Source organism: Heliangelus exortis, chromosome 2 (assembly GCF_036169615.1).
Source record: "Heliangelus exortis chromosome 2, bHelExo1.hap1, whole genome shotgun sequence".
Lineage (NCBI taxonomy): Eukaryota > Metazoa > Chordata > Aves > Apodiformes > Trochilidae > Heliangelus > Heliangelus exortis.
This window is the reverse complement of record NC_092423.1, coordinates 15,242,245-15,262,209: the sequence shown is the minus strand read 5'-3', so window position 1 is coordinate 15,262,209 and position 19,965 is coordinate 15,242,245. Positions and strand designations below refer to the sequence as shown.

General features: G+C 39.0%; 1 protein-coding gene across 3 annotated transcripts in view; it reads right to left on the bottom strand.

The window, feature by feature from the left end:
• KIF5B (kinesin family member 5B) overlaps nt 1-10,698 on the bottom strand; it is a 33,122-nt gene extending 22,424 nt beyond the window's left edge. The window contains exons 1-5 of one of the 3 annotated variants that reach the window (XM_071734862.1): nt 10,176-10,698; nt 3,041-3,128; nt 1,301-1,374; nt 718-822; nt 259-307 (exon numbers count right to left, since the gene is read on the bottom strand). In XM_071734862.1, coding sequence (XP_071590963.1) covers nt 259-307; nt 718-822; nt 1,301-1,374; nt 3,041-3,128; nt 10,176-10,301 — 442 coding nt within the window. In that variant the 5' untranslated portion in view covers nt 10,302-10,698. Of the gene's footprint in view, nt 1-258; nt 308-717; nt 823-1,300; nt 1,375-3,040; nt 3,129-9,569; nt 9,916-10,175 lie in introns of those variants that run through there. The other 2 variants (XM_071734863.1, XM_071734864.1) reach the window with 2 other exon arrangements.
• Between the last annotated feature and the right edge of the window lie 9,267 nt (nt 10,699-19,965).

Here is a 19,965-nt window from a genome sequence, read left to right as displayed (position 1 = left end):
ATGATCCTTGTACAACATGTCTGAATCATAGATATTGCTCAGCAACACTTTACAAAGACTTAATATACATGAGACAATTACTACTGCAGCTTTAGTAATATTGTATAGATATGCTTTCTCATTTTGATGTACCCTTATCATGCATAGGTTCTCAGCATACTGCATATGTATCTTAGTATCATGATAAGGTTATTGGATTTTTCCTATCTCTTTGCAGAACAATTTCTTGTCTATGTTCAATACAAATAAAAGGCTTACCATCCAAAAGGTCCCTTATTTTATCCAAATATATTTCAAAATATGACACCTAAAAGTGGGAAGAGGAATAAAGATACAGCATCAGAAAGCAAAAATTCTTTGCTTTTTCATCAGAAGGATCCAGCATGATCATTATCTCCCCATGTAATACCACATCTAGCTCAAGACCTTAAGGCTGAGCTAAAATACACCTTTTAATAAGTAACTATCCTAATCAAAAGCTTCAAGCACTATCAGCAGTGCCACAGGTTATCAGGACAGCTACCATCAATGTTTAATGGAAACAAGATTAAAGTGTTGACATAATTCTTCTTTAAAAAGAGTCAGTTACTTCAGAAATAACTGATGTTTAGATTTTCCAAGTTACAGGCATTTGAAACAGATAGAGAACATCCATTTAACCACAGACTACTTCCAGTTTTAAATATATATATATAAAGTAAAAATGGAAAAGGTTACCTTAATATGAAACTCAAGATTCTCATCCATAGAGTAAATATAATTAAAAATATCTTGCACTATTCTTGGAATAATACCCATTCCATCTGGGTCATGCAGCTTCCCCTTATTAGCAAAAGAGACAACAAACAGAAACATTCATATTGAATCCAACATCAAACAGTATGTATAGACAAACTTAACAAACAAAGTTAACAAACAAATAAGTTTTAAAATGTTGACAGGTATGATGCATTTCTTTTATCTATCAAGGGAAGTCTTGACCATCAATTTAGGACCAGCATTTGCAAGGAATAACAGACAGCCTCAGAAATCTCCCAAACTAATAAAAAGGAAAATATGCTATTAATAATATTCCTATGTTTCTTCTCCTGCTACTGGGGACTGAAAGAGAGACAACTGCCATTCTCAGTCCTGAACAAAAAAAAAAAACAACATTTTGGGTATCAAAATGTTGCAATGGATAGAAAATTAAAATTGCAAGATGAAAACAAGTAGACGTTTTATTTATAGAAAAATAAGACTATTGTGATGAAAAGAAATGACAGTGACATTAAAAGGAAAATTATTTGAATTTTCTTACTTCCATAGTGTGTGTCTTTCCAGACGATGTTTGTCCATAAGCAAATATTGTACCATTGTATCCCTCAAGAACATCTAAAGAGAAAGAGTATTTTCATTAGGGTTCATTTTCTTCTAAAGGGAAGTCAAATTACATAGAACACAATCTGACAGTTCTTAAAATGTTTAGCAATTAAAATAAGGCAATGCTTGGGAACTCTGTGCTAGAGTTAAGGGGAAGGAAGGTGTTCTTCCCTAGCCCTTTTAACATATTAAGCAATCAGCTGTGTTATAGGAGAAACATCTGTTCCTTCAACCAGAAAAAAATCAGGAATTCAGAATCATAAGCAAGAAGGAAATTGATGCAACTGCCAGGATGAACATGTAGTCTCTGATAAATCAGAAGCAGAAATCACACATGAGAACACTAATACTTTGTTTCCAGGAAAATTTGATTGTCAAGTCATGAAGAGAAGGGCTATCCCCTAAGTTTCAAGTATCTTACTCATTGGCTGTAAGCTTATATTTCAAACTACAAATTAAACAACTCAAAATTTTAGATTGAGGGGCACTGGTGGGTTGTTCATTTACAAGTCATTTATTGCATAATCACATCCTGCAAGCAAACTTTTTTTTTCCAAAAACAAGCATGAGATATCCAAACAGGGAATTCTTTGCCACCCCATCATACTCATAATCCATTCGTACAACCACTAGAGTGCATTTCTCACACAATGCAGCACATCTGAGAAACACCAAGACTGGATTTTTAGATGGAGGAATGAGGCAGAATTACAACTCTCAGTTAACTCTGGTTTCTAAGGAGCAAATTTCTGATCTAATCCTGATACTTATTTAAATCATGTATGGATTAAATGACTATTTAAATAATTAAAGGAATAAATACCCGTAGCATGGATTTTCCACACAAACAAGCTCACTTCTTTATCAAAAAAATTCTACATTTAGTCAATCTTCTCTTGTCACTAACAGTTGGTATTTCAGGGTGTTTCTGACAAGCTTTGTTTAAGTTGTTCTGAATGTTGTTTCAATTACAACTTCTTACTGATCTCCTGAAGAAATTAATCCATTTTATTTTCAGGAAACTATATAATTGCTTACTTCAAAAACTTACTGTGGTAATAACCTCCTTTGTGGCAAGACGTGACTTCCTTTCTGACAACTCAGTTTTGGAGAAACTGTATACCCTGATATGCACAGTGGGAACTCATGTTTAAACTTTTGATTGTGATTGTGAAGCTAAAAATCACATTCAAATAGAATCCCCCTTACACCTGTATTAAGTAAACAAGCTTAAAAGAGATATGTAGCATACACAATTTCAGAAGTTTCCTTTCCTCTTATATTCCTCCAAGCAACTAACATAGGATTCTTTCTCCAATAAATTTGAGGATGATAAGAAAACCCCTCAAACCTATTCACAAGAGTTACTTTGATTAATTTCTGACAATTTGTTTTAAACCATCTTTTGCAGAGAACTACAAAACCAAAACAAAACAAAAACCAAAACGTGACAGGTGAATGTATTAAACTGTTGGAATTGAATGAAACAGCAGGTTAAGCAAGGACACAATATATCAGCTGAACTACAGGATGATTTTATAGTGATACAATCCATGTTAGTGCTTATTAAATATTCAGAAGGTAAAAAGGAGAGCAACAGAAGGTATTGGTTTTCAATACTGAAATCCACACAAATAAGAGACATTTTCTTATGATTAAAGTTGCTGTTCAACCTTACCTTTGACAATCTTTTTAGCACAGTCATTGTACACTTGCTCCTGTGATGTGTTTGACTGGAATACACGGTCAAATATATATGGCTTGGACTGGAAAAAAAACCATAGAAGAACTGTTAAATAACAGATACTGGAAAAAGAACATGTGTTCATTCATACAGTACATAAGTAGTCTATACTGTCTCAGTCCAATCTTTTGGGTTTTTTTAAGCACTTGAAGTCCGTAGTGAGGAAATTAAGCTTCTGTAGTGTTGCCCAAATCTTCACATGCTTATACAAAAGTAAAGCCTTGAATTCAATATATTTGGTTTCAAAGTACAATCTAAACAGTTCTCCAAAACTACTCTGCCACACAACTTCAATTTACTTTATTTACAAGGTAAACCAATGCTGGTACATCTGAAAACCTTTTACTCTCTTCCACTCTGGTAGCAGGTTTGCTCTGGTAAACCCAAACTATTAAACACAGCTTAAACCACATCACAGAGTATCCCTCTTGGTAATATTTGTTACAAACCTCAAACTGAAAAGAAGCATTTGGATCACCCACAAGCACAAGAACTATTTCCCTATACATGGTATCTTTAAAACAGAACTCCATAAACAGAATGCAAAGCCAACTTTGGAGGAAGGGAATCTTTCACTAAAGACTCATTTTGGAACACACTATAGGAGGAACCTCTGCCATAGCTTTTTGAAAGGAATGTTGGATTTTGCTTTGTTTTAAAGAACAGAGTTTATTAACAGTTCTAAGTGGCTAATAATCCATTAGGATATGAACTATTACACTCATGTGAAGTTCAGATTTTTTTAAGAATTTTCAGAGCTTGGTTTAGTAGGAAGCCAAGCAGATCAGCAAGGACCTAGGTCAGTCACCACTGCTAAAAATCACTTTAATGTGCTCCATTTTGTCTAAATTTAATTCATTATCATCCTTCCCCGAGGATATTCTGGAACTGCCTTCCTGGCAAAGTAGCAAGTATAGCTTCCATCTTTCATCCACCTACCACATTCCCTCCCCTAGTGTGACCTTCCATTTGTCTTTTAATAAAATCTAGCATAACATCAAACAAAACTTCTTAGATTCAACACATATCTACCTGCTGAGAGGGCTTGAATTCAGGTGGATGAGCTCTCTCTTAGAAAAAAAAATTAAAATGACAGTGTTCACTGTGTAAATATGTTCAAGAAACCACAAGACTCACTCAGTAGGCAGAAACTATCCCCAAGGTGCTGAAGTTTGAGAAGGCTTGTGATTTCCCTGCTGTGAAACAAGTGTTCTGACAATTACTCACAAGCCTGGTTTTAGGTACAGGAAGATACCTCGTTTAGAAACAACTCTAGTGCACAACCTACACCAGTCTGCAGCCACCCTGCAATCTACAGGTATTTGCAGCAGGTTCAGAAAAAGCTTTCCTTCCCTAAATTTTTTAAAAGCATTTAGAAGGGTTTGTTTGGTTTTTTGTTTGGGTGTTTTTAATTCTTCTGCTAAGCAAAGGCTGGCTGAATTGAACTATTCTTTACCCATGTAAAAGAAAAGTTGTTTATTAATTTGCAAGTAAACTGTAGGCACAGAATACTTTTAGACTATACACTCTACAACTGCTACTCAAACACCTCCATAAGAGAACAGAGCAGGATTACAGTCTCTCACATCATTAGGTTGTTATACAAAATGTTAATATAAATAGCACAATGCCACAGACTAGCAAGAACAGAAAACCAAGCTGCAAGAACTACACTCAGGAAGTAATGCCTTTAATTAATCTTGTTTATTTAAACAGTGAAAGCTGCTAGGCACATGACAAATTCCAATTTCCCTCAAGTTAATAACTACTACCAACTTACCCACAAAATTTAATAATGACCAAAAGAATCCTCACTAGGAGTCCTCTTTATACCATTCTTAATTCCCCATCCCTTGTAGGTGAAATGTGGAATATCTGTTTACCTGTTCTCCATATTAGTAGTCCCTAGATGAATCCACAATACAAATTCAAGGCACTCCAACCACATACCTTCCTCCCCTCCCAGGTCAGGGTATATTTATCACGCCTATGAAAGCCCATGTTGGAGGCACATCCTTGCTCCATCACTACTGAAACAGTATCTAACCAAGTAGGGTTAGCCAAACAGGTTCCAGGATAATTATGTTTTAAGAATACAAGTTACTACCTCCAGTATGGTTTCACATCTTTGACATCTGCAAGAAGTCTTATCACTTCTCTTTACAGTCTACTTTCTGCTGTAAACAAAGCTAAAACAGTATTACACAGATTACCCTGCCCTAGAAAACCTCCTCATTACCTTTAAGAGATTAATCAAGATAGATTAAAGAATCGGATATTTTTTCTATACCAGATGCCTTTTCTTCCTTGAGTAGTAAACAATCAGATATTACAATGGAACTGGAAACCCAGTTCCAAAAGGTCCAAGCAACATTGCCATGTTGCTTAAAACAGTGGAAGTAGCAGTATCACTGCCATGCTGCCTTGACATACTTCCTAACTTTTCAGCAAATGTTACTGAACTGGTAATAAAATTGTAACACACACAGCCTATAAGCAACACATAATAAAAAGCAAACACAGTTTCTGACTTCCTTTCTCCAAACCAAGAGAATTCACTCCTTGCCTAACATTTATGCTGTCAGTAACTAATCCACAAGGGAACTTCTGCTCCGGTTATGGTTTGAGCTAAAGGGACATGGTCCCACAGCAAAAGCTTTGCAAGCACTCTCACAGCCCTCAGGAAATTTCATCTGCCAACATGACTTAGTGGTAGCTAAACTGTATCTTAATAAAAGGGTTTAAGTACACCAAATAGCTACCAGTTATCCTCGTACAAACGAATTCTCAGCCCATTTACATTATACAAGATTTGAAGCATATATCAGTCTGTTGTTCAGAAAAGTTAGTTATTCTCAGTAACTCCAATGAGAACTAGACAAAAATCTGTGATCACAACTACAATGAAATCTTACCTTAAAAAATCACAGAAATACTTAAGGCTATCTCCATAGAAATAATTTAAAATATATTTCATTTTCTCATTTTAACTTAAAATACCCTACAGAACTGGTTAATCACAGCACTACCACCTTATTTTCTGTGCATTAGTATCTGAAGCAAAATCAGTACTGAAAATTCACTTGAAAATGAGTAGCATATTTGTCTACCACAGCATATCCTGACCCTCTTTACTGTTTTGCTATCATGGACTGCTAAAGCAATAGTATACTCACCTATGCCTAGCTTATTTTTTTACTGAGATTGAAGTAATATGTAATATGCTTACCTCCCCTTAAGTTTCATATTTTAATAAAAAGCATTCTTCCCATTACCACAAAATGTATTAAAATAAAAATTCCATACTAAACAATTTCTGGAAAGTATGATGTCAAACACCTGACTCAGTTTTTCCTATTGCTAAGCTAAGGCATTGCTGCTTTGACACACCTAACAAAATCTAATGTTATAAACGAGTGAAAAGGAACTGTTCCAAATTACTATTTTATTTTTAGGATAAGAAAAAAGGATTTTTTTCCTGCCCCAGCTCTATGCATGCAGAATTGCAGATAGTGGATCTTAGCTCTTTCTGACCTATTTTTCCTATTTTTGTGAGAAATAATGCAACTCATGTACAAGTTATTGCAGCAGTTACTTATTGTTGCAGAAGGACTAGATAATATATTTTAAAGAAACTGTGACTGGAAAATAAAGTTCCAGCAGCAGAACAGAATTTTGGAATGAGAGTTTCAGCCAAGCTTGTTTAAGTAAAAGGTTTCTCTGAAAAAGAAAGCACTGCTGACATAAAAATGGTCACTGCATTTCAAAAACACGGGCAAATAGCCACCATTCTTTCCTAAAAGCCATGGAAAGAAGGAATATACTATGATCATTACTAGAAACACTTGGATAACAGAGTGATACCACCCGTTTCTGTGACTGCCTGTAATACCTCACCACTTCAGTCACCTGACTACCATTTTCAGTTTAGGCTTCAGTCAGAAATCCTTGAGTATCATTGTAGTCAGTAATATATCTTATCTTTTGGACAGTAGATGAACAAGACTAGGTGTAGAAATGTTTTTAAGAGTAGCACAGATATGTTATGTTGCATTATAAAGCTACTCAGTTGGAGTTTTACATTTGAAAAATAAAGTACATAATTATATATATTATAGGCTTGCTATTCCTCCCTGTTTCATCTTGCACAAAAGCCAGAAATCCATAAGCATTGCTGTCAATTTTTATATAAAGTACATTTATGATGTTTGACATAGAAGCCATATACTTATAACAAATCAACCCACCATCTGGTTTAACAAAACCCTTAAGTACATTTAACAAAATGTACTTTACAGAAAGAGCCATTAAAATAAAACATTTAATACATCATTTAAAAGGAAAGAAACCCCCTTTAATTAATAATTTAAAAACTCTTTCCTACTTAAAAAAGTTTTCATCCTGTGGAAGGACAATACTTTTTCAAAGTCTGCTCTTTAAAACAGATCAACACCATGTGTTACTTTAAATTGCTGTTCTACACTAGCTACAATTAAAGCAAGTATTTTATCTAACACAAATCAAAACAACTCACTTGTCCAGAAAGACAACCATGCCAGTAATTACATAGGAGCTAGAAAGAGAAGGATAGATAGCTCAGAGATGACAGGAGAGTCAAGGGAGAAGGGTTTGGTCCAGTCACCGATTTCCCTCCCCACCCTCCTCCACAGAGAAATCCAATCTGCAGTCTCATGTAAGATCTGCTTCTACCTTCTCCCAGTTTTACCTCCTACCTGCCTTTACAGGCAACTCCCAAGTATTACTAAAGCCTTCGCTGTTACAGCACAGACCCAGGTGCACACAAAAGGTGCACGTCCTTAAGGCAGCTGAGGAAAGCAACTATTTTTTAAAAAAGTGGCTCAATTACTGTTCAAGGGGCAGCCATGTAGCAAAAAGGACAGAAATCAAACAGCTGAAAGTAGCCACAGGTACAGCTTATGGAGGATGTTTTTTAGAAACTGTTTCATGAGAAGGACTGTTTCTGTTACTATCCTGCCTCGGGTAATCACACAACACACACAAGAGGTGGCTGGCTACAGACCAAGTGGAAAGGCTTGTAACTTTGTTAAATAAATGAATAAAAATCACAAGTTAAAGCAATAGTCTCAACAGCTTTAGATCACTTACTAAGAACATCGGCCCTGTAATATGTCAAACATTACAAAAACAAAATCACAGAATATCAATCTTTTCAATCTTTTATTAACAGAACCCAAATACTATCACTGGTACCCAATTTAGTAATTTCAGGGGCTATTTTTCACCAAAGTCAGACACAGACAGTCCTGGAACTAGGACCACTGAATGGATTATTTGTTGTTATGTTTACCAATGCTGGAAAAAAAACCACGGTAGAATTATAACATTAAAATGTTAACCCCAAGCAGAAAGCCCCACATGATGCCTCAGGAGCATTCCATCAGACTATTAGATATTCTATCACTTCAGCCAAATTTATATTTTAGGCACTTTTAAAGCATACTTCGAGTATTTAAACAACATAGGTTTTGTGTTGACTAAGATTACTGAGGGAATATGTGGAAAATTTATCTTAAAAGGTCAGAATGCATCAAGGTTTCTAAACTTAACCATGCATTTTCAACAGAATACGTGGCATCACAATGGATGGGTATTCACTAATGAAAGTGAGATTGACTGGTTTAGCTAAATTTTCCGTTTTCCAGGCTTGGTCCCTTACTCTGAGGAGTTTACCTGTACAACCTCAGGAAGAAGAGATATACTTCAAGATACTAACTTCCCAGTTGAAATAAACCCAGATTACCTCATTTCACAAGCATGCTATCACTCTTGTAGAGGCAGCCTCCTGAAATTCCACATTTTATTTACAGATTCAGTTGAATATTAAAGAGACTAGAGCACTAGTATTTAGTAAGTCTTAATAAAAAAACGTAATATTAAAACACTTCATTCAACTTCGGATAATACGCAAAAAAACTATTATGGGAAGCCTCAATAGAATATAAAAAAAACAAGATTTGAAGATAGTAATTGACATCTAAAGTACTTGCAGCAATACAGCACCAGCACTGTCTCTATTGAGAGAAGTATTTATATGAACACACAAATTAAAACTTAGCAAACATTAAAAAAACAGTGGCAGTAAAGTTTGTATGTGCAATACCAACCAAGCCATGCAACAATCTACTGTAATTTTACAACCCAGTTCCACTTTGTAGTTAAATGATACACTGAACAAAAAGAAACAGATTCTCTTTTCCCCTATAACATCCAGATTGTTTTATTAGAGGCCTCATAGTTTGCAAGGCGACTTCAGTTAAAGTACATTTACAAACATAATGAGCCGAACGATAGTTTATTGTGTTTTTTTTTTTTAAAGTTATGGGCTGAAGACTGGTTTAGAGATCGCAAACACCCAACCAACTGGAGCCTGCACTCTCGTTCTACATTTTCTTGCCCCGCAAAAAACTCTGTAGACAATTACTTCAATGGTAGCTCCAAACGCACGCGTTTTCAGCGCGTATTTAGCGGTCACACACATCACAGTCACCGAAACCAAGGACAGCCTCGCCGGGGGACAGACTGCAGGACTCGCCCGCTGTTCTTCACCTCGTCATTCACCCGTTTTCCGCAGACACACCGAGCGTGCCCTGTGGCTCGGGCCGGGCTCTGAAACCTCACGCTACGCCCTAAGTCCTGAGCCCTTCGCTGAAGCCTTTGTCAAAGGTTTCCTGACCTTCGACCACCGACGCGTCCCTATAGCCCAGCACTCACTGCTGGGGACCTCTGCCCCCAGCAGCTCCCTGCTCTTTGCCCGACCATGCCCACCCACATCCAGCCCCGGCCCCCCTCTGCCTGCCCTCCTCCCCTTCCCCCCCCGCCACCCCCTAACAGGCCACCCCCCTTTCTCCAGGCGTCCCCGCCCGCGGGCGCTCCCGAACGCCTCAGCCCTGCCCTCCCGCCTCACACCGCGCCCATCCCCGCGCTATCTGACCCCGCCGACCCCTGACACCCCCTTCCACACACACACAACCCCCCTCCCCCCCTCCCAGCGCTTCCTCCGCCTTTCCCGTCCGGGGCGGACCCTCACCGCGATAACGACGGTGTCTTCGCCCTGAAACTTAGCGATGTACTTGTCACCACGGGTCACTTCGGACTCGTTGAGGGGCCTGAAGCGACACATCACTTTGATGTTACACTCCGCCGGGTCCGCCATCTTAGGCCAACGCCGCCGCCGGGGCGCTCAGCTCCGCCGTCACCCGCTTGCTGCCTCGACGCCGCCCGCTCCGGGGGTCTGGCAAGCCGCCGCTGCCGGGATTCCTGCGTCCGCCCGAGCAGAAGCGAAAAGGGAAGGGCTCCTTCCTGGCCGCCGCCTCCCGCTCTCACTTCCTCCCCAATATGGCAGCCATGGCGGCGCCTGCACCGGCAATCCCGGCGCTCCCTCGCCGGGCAGAGGCGGCGCCGACGGCCGGGCAGCAGGGTGACGTCACCCTCTGCAGCGCTCAGCCCCGCCCCCTCAGCCGGGCCCCGCTGCGCAGCCGCCGGCGGGAGCGGGCGGGACCGGACCGGCCCAGCCCGGACCTGGCTTTGGTTCTGGGGGAGCCGCGCGGCGCAGGCGCGAAGCCGGAGCGGAGGTGGAGCGGCCACCGGCGGGCACGGCGCCGTGGGGGATGGGGTTGTGCGGGATCGGGGACCCCGCCTGAGGGGAGGGAAGGGAAGGGAGGGGAAGGGACGGGAGGGAGGAGGGGGCTGCCCGGGTGTCGGTTCCCGGCTCCCGCCTTCTCCCCGCCAGACCCGGCCCGGCCGTCCCGGGGCTCCTTGGCACAGCCTCCCCTTGGCGTGGAGCGGGGAGTGTTTGCGGGGGTGGCCTCGGCCAAGGGGAGTGATCGAGCACGGCTGTAACCTTGGCGGGGCGGGGGCTGCGCTGGCGGCCTTGGTGGTGGTGGGGACACGGCCCTGTCACCATCTGCGCGGCCGCGCAGGGCAGCTGCAGTTACAGCCGAGTTTTTTGTCAGGGCACCTGAACGCTGGGGTGTGACCGGGTGTGGCGCCGAGGCTCTAAGTTGAGATAGAAACCTCCGGGCTTTCTTTTCGGCTTTTTTCCCCTTGCTCTGAGAGCTGAATGACAAAGGGAAAAAAAAAAAAAACCAAAACCAAACCTAAAACTTCCATGAAGTTCATAGATGTCAAGAAACTGTCAGTATTTCCTAAAGCGCCCATGAGCCATGTTGCCTCATGCATTACAGATCTGGGAAGCAGATAGTGTTCTGTGGGGGAGCAGGGATGTCACGGCCACTGGCAGAGCCTCTCCTCACCTTTGCAACCACATTTAAAAAAGGGTATATACAGCATTGTTTTTTAAAGCTTATTATTGCAAATTGTTTTTTTAATTGTTATTCTGGGAGCTCTAATTGTGGTCAAAAATCATAGGCTGTATCTCAACTAAAAACTTCAGGTAAACCTTTCTGATCAGAGATTCTCAAAGAGCCTCACAACTATCTCTTACATCCATATATGAACTTCCAAGTAGGGACAAAGTACAAATTCAGATCATGGCCAGGTTCAGTTTGCTTCCTGACAGAAATCACAATTTATACTGAAAAGTTTTCAAATAGCCTTGAAATTAATAATAATTAAAAAAATAAGATAGGGAGCCTTTCTCTTAAACTAGTAGATTTTAGTAGGCCAGAATGACTCAGAATAGCAAGGTCTTTCCCTTAAAAGTAAGGGGAAAGTAAATAAGGAAGTAAAAAGTGTTCAAAAGTGGGAGAAGATTTTGAATTTTAACAAGGACCATCTGAAATAAGGCTTCCTCCATTTTGAAGATCCTCCTCATTTTAGGGATTTCGGTGATGCGTTTCATTGATAGGTACACAAGGTGAGCAGTGCTTCAAAACCACTCCTTATGGGAGAAAAATTACCTAATCTAGTTTCAACTACAGCTTATTTTCACACAGTAATACAAAATTATTTTTGTGCCTAGTTTATCTTATGAGGTAAGCTAATTCTTCTAAATTGAGTTCATGTTGTAACAAGGTTTGGGGTTTTTTTCTGCTGCTATTAAAAATTCTGGAGGACGATGCTGTTTTATCCAGAGCAGCAACAGTTACACCTCCCCACCTCTCAGTACATGTGGAAATGGTTGTCTGGTAAAGCTAAGATATATATTGAGTCTTTAGAATGTGTAGTGCTTCTCCCCAACATCTAGCATATGATATATATAGACAGCTGTCTACAGTTTTGTTTGTGTGTGGTTTCAATTCAAAGGCTTTAAACATCATTGTTATTAGCCTCTATATGTCAGAAATCCTATTTTTGTGGATTGCTATTTTAGAAATTATTAATTTGTATCCTGAGTCAGCAGGATATATTAATGGATCTTACTCAGCTGTTTTTTGAGATTATTCACATGCTTATGGCTAGAGATGTTCTTGTACAGCTGCTGGATTTGGATCCCTGTGGATTTCCTGTGATAGGAGGTCATTGTTTTCTATGAAACTTGTGTAAATTACTTGCTACTATTTTCAATAATATGCTTTCATACATGAGTGTTAAGAAATGTTACAAAAAGCTACAAAATTAACAATTTCATTATTATTACTCTCAGAAGTACGTGGTTGAGTTTATGAGACCTTTACCTCAGTCTAAGAAACCTGTAGTTCTCATTATCCATTAGCAAAGGGGATGTATCATTAACTGCATTTGCTGACACATAGTACCCGCAGTAAGAACGTGTCAGTCAAGGGAGAAACCTCATACCGATGTGATTCCTTGCTTGCTTTTCAGGCTTAGAAGCAGCAGACACACAAAGACAGCATAGACTCCTGAAGGGGTAATGACTCATTTTAACTATGTTGCAACAAAAAATTATCAGGATGTGTGAACTCCATAACTGCAGCGGGAGTGGATCAAGGGTTGGACTTGATGATCTCTGAGGTCCCTTCCAACCCAGCCAATTCTAGGATTCTAGGATTCTAGGATTCTATGAAATGGATCACTTTGAAGTTGTTGGTTCTGTGCAAACTCCTAGGGAGAACTGAGGGAAGGTCTCTCTCTCATGCTGGCTGTGGGAGCCCTCAGTAAATGTGCTCTGCTGACCTGAACACGTGCTCTCATCTTCAGTTCAAGATGATTCCGTCATGAAGTTTCTCTTCTCTGATCTGCTGTTCAAAATACTCAGCAACTGTTCTTTCACATGACCTATTTAAAGTCTGAGGAAAAGATGCAGTGTGCTAAAGAGGGCAGTATGTTATCTCTACTGGTCCTAACACAAATGTCAAAACAGCAGACTTGAGGACTTGTGTTTAAAGATAGGGTGCTGCTTTCTCAAGAAACACAACAGAGACCAAACATTCTGGTAAACTCCTTGTTTTGTCACAAATGAGAAATTTTTGTTACTTCTTTGCCAGCTGGAAATATATTTATTGTCTTCTGCATTGTTATGTAATGTCTGTAGCATAGCATTTTGTCATTTAGAGTAAAATACTGTTTAATCTATTGTAATGATAAAACAAATATGTGTCCGTTGGCATATGAAGTGTATCTTTCTGTTTGGGATTTGAGCCTAGTATGGCCATATAAATCCAATAAGTTTATCTGACAAATACATTTGGTAAAGTTTCTCAATAAAGACAAATGTGTTTAATTAAAAGTAATCTACCCAGTGAATCTGTTAGTTCATTAACCACGTTTCTTCCCATTTATGATCTGTGCGTAAACCTCTATAAATTCTTCTATGATTTTCAGCTCCCTTAGATCTTCAGTCTTTCCCAGCAACAAAATCATGTTAAGCCACAGGAATTGGCAAACCTGAGCCTTACAGTGAAGCTGTAATGATATAATTAACCAGCAAATTTTTTCCAGCAAAGCAAAAGTGATCTTGAATTGATATTTTAAAAAATTACATATTTGCATAAATCTTTAAAGCAGGTGTTCACGGAGAAGCAAATTAAAGTTGCTTCCTCATCCCCTTTAAAGAATTAAATTCTGAGATTCATCAGTTGACAGTAGTTGTTGACTTTCAATGTCAACAGAAGTGCTCATCTCATTTTAATTTGCAATGTGCTGGAAAAATATAGCACATGACTTCTGAGAATTTAAGGTGCATTCCAGGTCAAATTAATTCTGAATTTGCAAGTCAATTTGTAGGACAAAAGATTGATTAATCTGCCAGATATGGTGTACCTCAAACAAAATTCTTTGTTGCTTGTAACACTTTTACTAAATAAAGACTATTAGGATGAATTATGAAGTCTGGCATCATTGCCTACCACTGGAAAAGCATAATTAAAAGTAACAAAATTTTAAGATTCAGACAGTTTATCCAAATACATTTAAGAGTATCTTATCTGTCTTTATCAACAGACTGTGTCTGGTCAACTCACCTTGAAGAACTCAAATACTAAGTAAATTACTGAGATTAGCAGGTTGGAAGATGGAGTTTAGTGGCCTAAGATACTATTGTAGTCCAAGTAGATTATCTGAAGCTCTCATTCATTTATGAAGTTATAAAGCTGCTTTTGACTCCAGCAAACAGTGTGATGTGGAATGTATCTCCTGTTCCCGTTGAGTATAAGCTTTTATGTGAAGAAGGATGACACAGCCTTTGAGGATGCATCTACTGATACACACTTTTTTTTTTTTTACAAAAATATGACTATTTCTGACATTTTGATTTTTACTTAGTAACTGGAAATGCATAAAACCCAGACAAGTCTCTGGTTTGTCCCTAATCATCAAGATCATATTTAGTAATTTTTAACAGTGTTAAGCAGATTAAAAGCAAAATCAAGTTCTGGGACTAATACCATGTTTCAGATACTTATTCCATCTAATTTGTGCAAATTCATGCAAATATTTTGCCAACTCTCTACCTAAAGCATTGTCTCAGAATATTCTTTGAAGAAGGAACAGACTTTTGGACCTCATCTGTATTTTAACCATCAAAAAGAGCTGGCATCTGTTGTCTGAAATACTCCATCATAAATCCCTATTCTCAGTTGCTTTTCATTGTTTATAACCCTTACTAAACTCACCATTGGACTCTATCTTTGTTTAGTGGGTGCCTGCCTGAAGCAATTTTTTTGTAGTTGTGGCAAAAATGGTTTAGCTGTTTTGAAGACTGAGATTAGCTACGCATTGTTTGCCACTGTTGCTAAAGGAAAACTCTTCCAATAATTTCGTGTGTGAGTTCTAGCAGAGAACCTAAGGTTCAAAATTTGCTAGGGATATCAGGCTCTGCTTTTGATTTTTAAAAACTACTCAAGACTGAACTCAGGGGAAAAGACATCATATGAACACATTCCCTAGAGTCCTGCTGAAGCTTTTACTAGATAGAGGTTAAACATCCATCTCACCCCAGCTTCCATCGTGACCAATACACAAATTACTGAACACACCAACTTGCTCCATGTCTAGGCAACAGAGATTTACCAAGCTTTCTTTTCTCATTCTCTCTATCTTTGATCTGGGAATTGGAGCTGAAGGCAATGAGCATTACTTTCACAGAAGGAATCTGGAAAAGTAGCTGGGGTAGAACAGGTAAACCAGAAGAGCCACGTTTGGGGACATGAGATGCAGAAAAGTCTGTGATTGCTGCAAGAGCACCTTCAGCATTAAGAATGGACCTAAGATCCCTCACTTTCCACTGTCAGCAAATACTTGTGGAACCCTTCAGCAAACCAGGTGAAGCTCACCCAACTCAGGTGCTACCATGGGATTTGGTAGTTAAAGGGACAGGGACAGTGAACCTAAAATGCCATCATGGGAGTGTATGGCAACTGAAGTATTCCAGAGAAGAGCTGTCTCAGGCACTGCAGAACAAAACTGATGCCAACATGGTATAATTTAGAGAAACCTGGTTTTTTTAAAAGGCAAATTATGCACTGGATAAGCTCTGCAGAAACTAGCATTCAGATGTTTAAACGGGACACAAAATTGTTCTCGGATGATCCAACCTTAAAGTATTGACAGGGGTGGCGATCTCAGAACTGCCTGGTTTTGAGCCACTGATGGCCATGAACATCATTACTTTGCATGGCAAGAACATCCATTTAAATTCTTTTTCTCTACTTCACTACAGCATTGCTCTTTCAAAGGAGTATATCCCAGTAACCTTGCCTGTAAGCAGCAAAATTTGGATAAAATATTTACATTTGAAAATATAGCCCTGCTTATTTTTTCACTTGTAAATGTCTAAAATTTAGGATACACAAGTTATATTGTGAACTTCACAATCAACAATAGATCCAAAGATTGTGCATCCTGTAAAGTGTCAATCAGAGCCCCTCAGTGGTATGATGCATAGATCTCTTTGCTTTATTACTTTAAGTGCTTTTATGAGCCAAAAAGCATTGCTCTAATATAGCCCAGGTTATATTATAATATAGGTTATAGCTAATTTGTCTTCCTTCAAACCCCAGACCCATGGAAAGGAGACAAGATAAATCAGTATGAATGACAAAGAAATGTCAAACTATGTATTATGATCATATATCTAGATATAATCTAATGTCAGATATCTTTTGTACTCCAAAGCACATCACAGTGCCTCCAGTGGCCTCATATAGTTGGTTATAAGGGTGTCAGAAACCATATACATGTTGCATCTTGTGTAGAAGAATAAATCCTTCAAGCTTCTTTTTTTTTTTTTTTTTTTTGGGGGGGGGGAGGGGGAGCTTCTGTCTTTCTTGAGACTGTGCAGATGATTCAGCAAGATCATACATTCAATGATTCAAAATAACTTTTGATGGAGCTTACTGAGTGTTCTCTGACACCTTTGGCCCCACTATGATCAGGAGCAGTCTAAAGTAATGTTTTTTTCCTGAATTTGAATTTATGGGTATCAAAAGAATTAAAAAGCCTCTAAATGTAGCTGTTTAAACACCATCTCTTAATTTCTTTCTTCAAAATCTAAATCTCAAAAGACATTAGTATTTGGGAAGTTGATTTCTTAGGGAAGGACCTAAAAAAGTTGCACAGGCAGAGCTACCATCTCTCCTTCCTTCTTGCTCTTTCATACAGCTAACTGGCCAAGCTTGTCACATGTTGATCAGTCAATGAAAATTAAAGACAGAATCAGTGCAAATTGTATGAAGTTTGCCTCCCACTAATATTGCTCAAAAAATTATACCTGGATAGATCAGGTTTAGTTCATGCACCAAAAAACATCAGGGTCTGTTGAAGGAAATGGTGTTTTCCACACTCACTGCACACACACACACAGAAAGTGACTGTAAAATCCATATTTATTTTGTGTCATTCTGTTTAGAAAGATGACTATGCTCAGCTTTTTGCTCAGAAAATCTGAAACGTGCTTATACTCAAAATCATGTCTGAAATTTATAGGCAAAAATATATTTTATTAATCTCTGCTATATAAATTTTGCAGAAGTTGTGCCAGAGGAGAGGAATCCAAACCTTTTACTAGTTGGCTTATCAAGAGAATTATAACAATTGTGAAATTTATTGTTAGTGACAGCACATGAGTTATACAGAACAGAGCTGACTGAATTTCAGAGTCCAGTTTGAAATTGCTGGGTCGAAAGTGCTTTTTCAGGCTGTATGCTGAAGACATTTCTCTGGCAGTGGTAAACAAACCATTCACAGGAGGTGAGAGGGTGGGACAGCTGTGCTTCAAAATCCACCTTTTACATAAAGTTCCTGCTGAGCTCACACAGATTCACCACCCTGACTTCTAATCTTCCCATAAATGGGTGTGTGCTTTGCATGCAGAAAAGTTAGAGAGTCTTATTAGCTGTCCAGGTGAGGGGAGTGGTGTGTGTGTGTTCATGCATGCACAGGTATTTATCACAGTGCAGTTCATGCCACTTTTTCCATCTCCTCAGTTATATTTTCATCAAGCTCATTTACCGTGCTGTCCACAGTATACAATAGAGAGGTTTCATCAGCTTTTCAAGATTTCAAGATATTTAGTAAAAGTCCTTCTTTTTTTTTTTTTTATTTTTTTTTTATGTCTGGATGCTTGCCACATCTTACAACGCAGAGTTACTATGAGAGAAATCAGCAGTTCTTAATGGTTATTCAGAAGCTTTGGTACTAAAGTGCTGATTTCACACACTAAGGAGTGGCAGAGTAAAACAAAGAAAACCAGGTAAGGGATGAGACAGGTATTAATCACTTCCTGGAAACACCTAAAGAGCTTTTATTACCCTAAAGAAACTTTCTTCACATCTGCATTTCATTCCTATAGGTGGTCAGTTTTCAGCTTTTGTACAGCCAGACCCTGTTTGTCCAGCCCTGTAATATATTTGTTGCTTTCCTAATGTTCAGCAGGCTCCTCAAGCAGTTAAAAAAATTACAGCTACTAATATAACCTCTTACCCCTTGCTTTAATTATATTATCTTTTCCCTAAATATCTTCACAGCAACAAAGATCATTGTTTTTACATTCTATGATTTGTATGACTTTGCTGCTGTTTGTTCATCTGTCCTTGCTTCCGCTCATGATTTTCTTCTCCTCTTTTCTCTGGTAGTGACAACATGATACTGCTTTTCTCCTTCTCCCAGAGCTGACACAACGTTTGAAATATCTAGAATCGCAGAATCATTGAATGTCAGGTTGGAATGGACCTCAAGGATCATCTGGTCCAACCCTTCCAGTATTATTGTTTATTTGAGATGTCTCAGCACCCTGTTGAGCTGAGACTTAAAACTTTCCAAAGTGGGGGAATCCACCATTTCCCCCGGGAGACCATGCCAATGTCTGACTGTCCTCAGAGTGAAAAATTTTCCTCTTGTGATCAAACGGAATCTCTTCAGGAGCAACTTGTGCCCATTGCCCCTTGTCTTGTCCAGGTGACTCCTTGCAAACAGGGAGTCTCCATCTCCTTTGTAGCCCCTTTTAAGTACCGGAACATCATAATAAGCTCTCCCCTAAGCCTTCTCTTCTGAAGGCTGAACAGACCCAGTTTTCTCAGCCTCTCCTCACATGGCAGGTGCTCTAGCCCTCTGATCAACCTCGTGGCTCTTTGGACCTTCTCCAGCCTGTCTGCATCCTTTTTGTACAGCAGGAACCAAAACTGAAGGCAGCACTCGGCAGTCTGACAAGTGCCAAGCAGAGCAGGAAGAATCACTTCTGTCAAGATGCCTACCAAAATGGTAATAATATGGACAAAGACAAAAAAAAACCAGTGAGAATAGTTTATGGAAACCCTTTTATTACTGATATTAAGATGACAAAGACTCATCTTCAAAGCTATTCATACTTTTGACTGTGGTATTTCTAAGTTCTTCTTCTTCGCTATACATCAACAATCTTCTTTTTTTCCTAATTGTTTGGATAATTGTAAATCATTACCGAAAATAAAGAGAAAAACAGAATAGTAGAACTGAAACTGCCTTTGAGATTCCCTTGCCTCTTAAATAATTTTATCCTGATTTGTCCATATACACCTCTTTCAGGAACAATAGTATCATCATTCCTGGCAAAGAATGCTTCCTTCATTGGTTACAGCTGTGAAGACAAGGTTTGTCATTTGCATGGAATAAGGAAATTAATTACTCAGTTGGTATAGCCTCCACTTTTGGAATCCCAAAAAGCATTAGACTTGCCACCAACCAAAAGTGAAGGAAACAATGAAGTTTTCAGTAAGGTTTATGTCCTTTAAAAAGGGAAGCAGTGCCCGGCGCAGTAGCTGGAACTTACATAGCGTAACATGAGCAAAAGCAGAATTTTCTATATGTCCTTTCTTCTGGCTAAGCATTTAACAGGAAGCACTTTGTATGTTTTGAAAAGCCTTGTGCATGTATGTTTTGCATTAATCTAGGATTTGCAAGGTTAATTGTGTCAGTTTTTTATGCATGAATTGACCTATCTGGAGCAGCTGCCCTTACTCTGTGATGATTACAGATTACCCTCA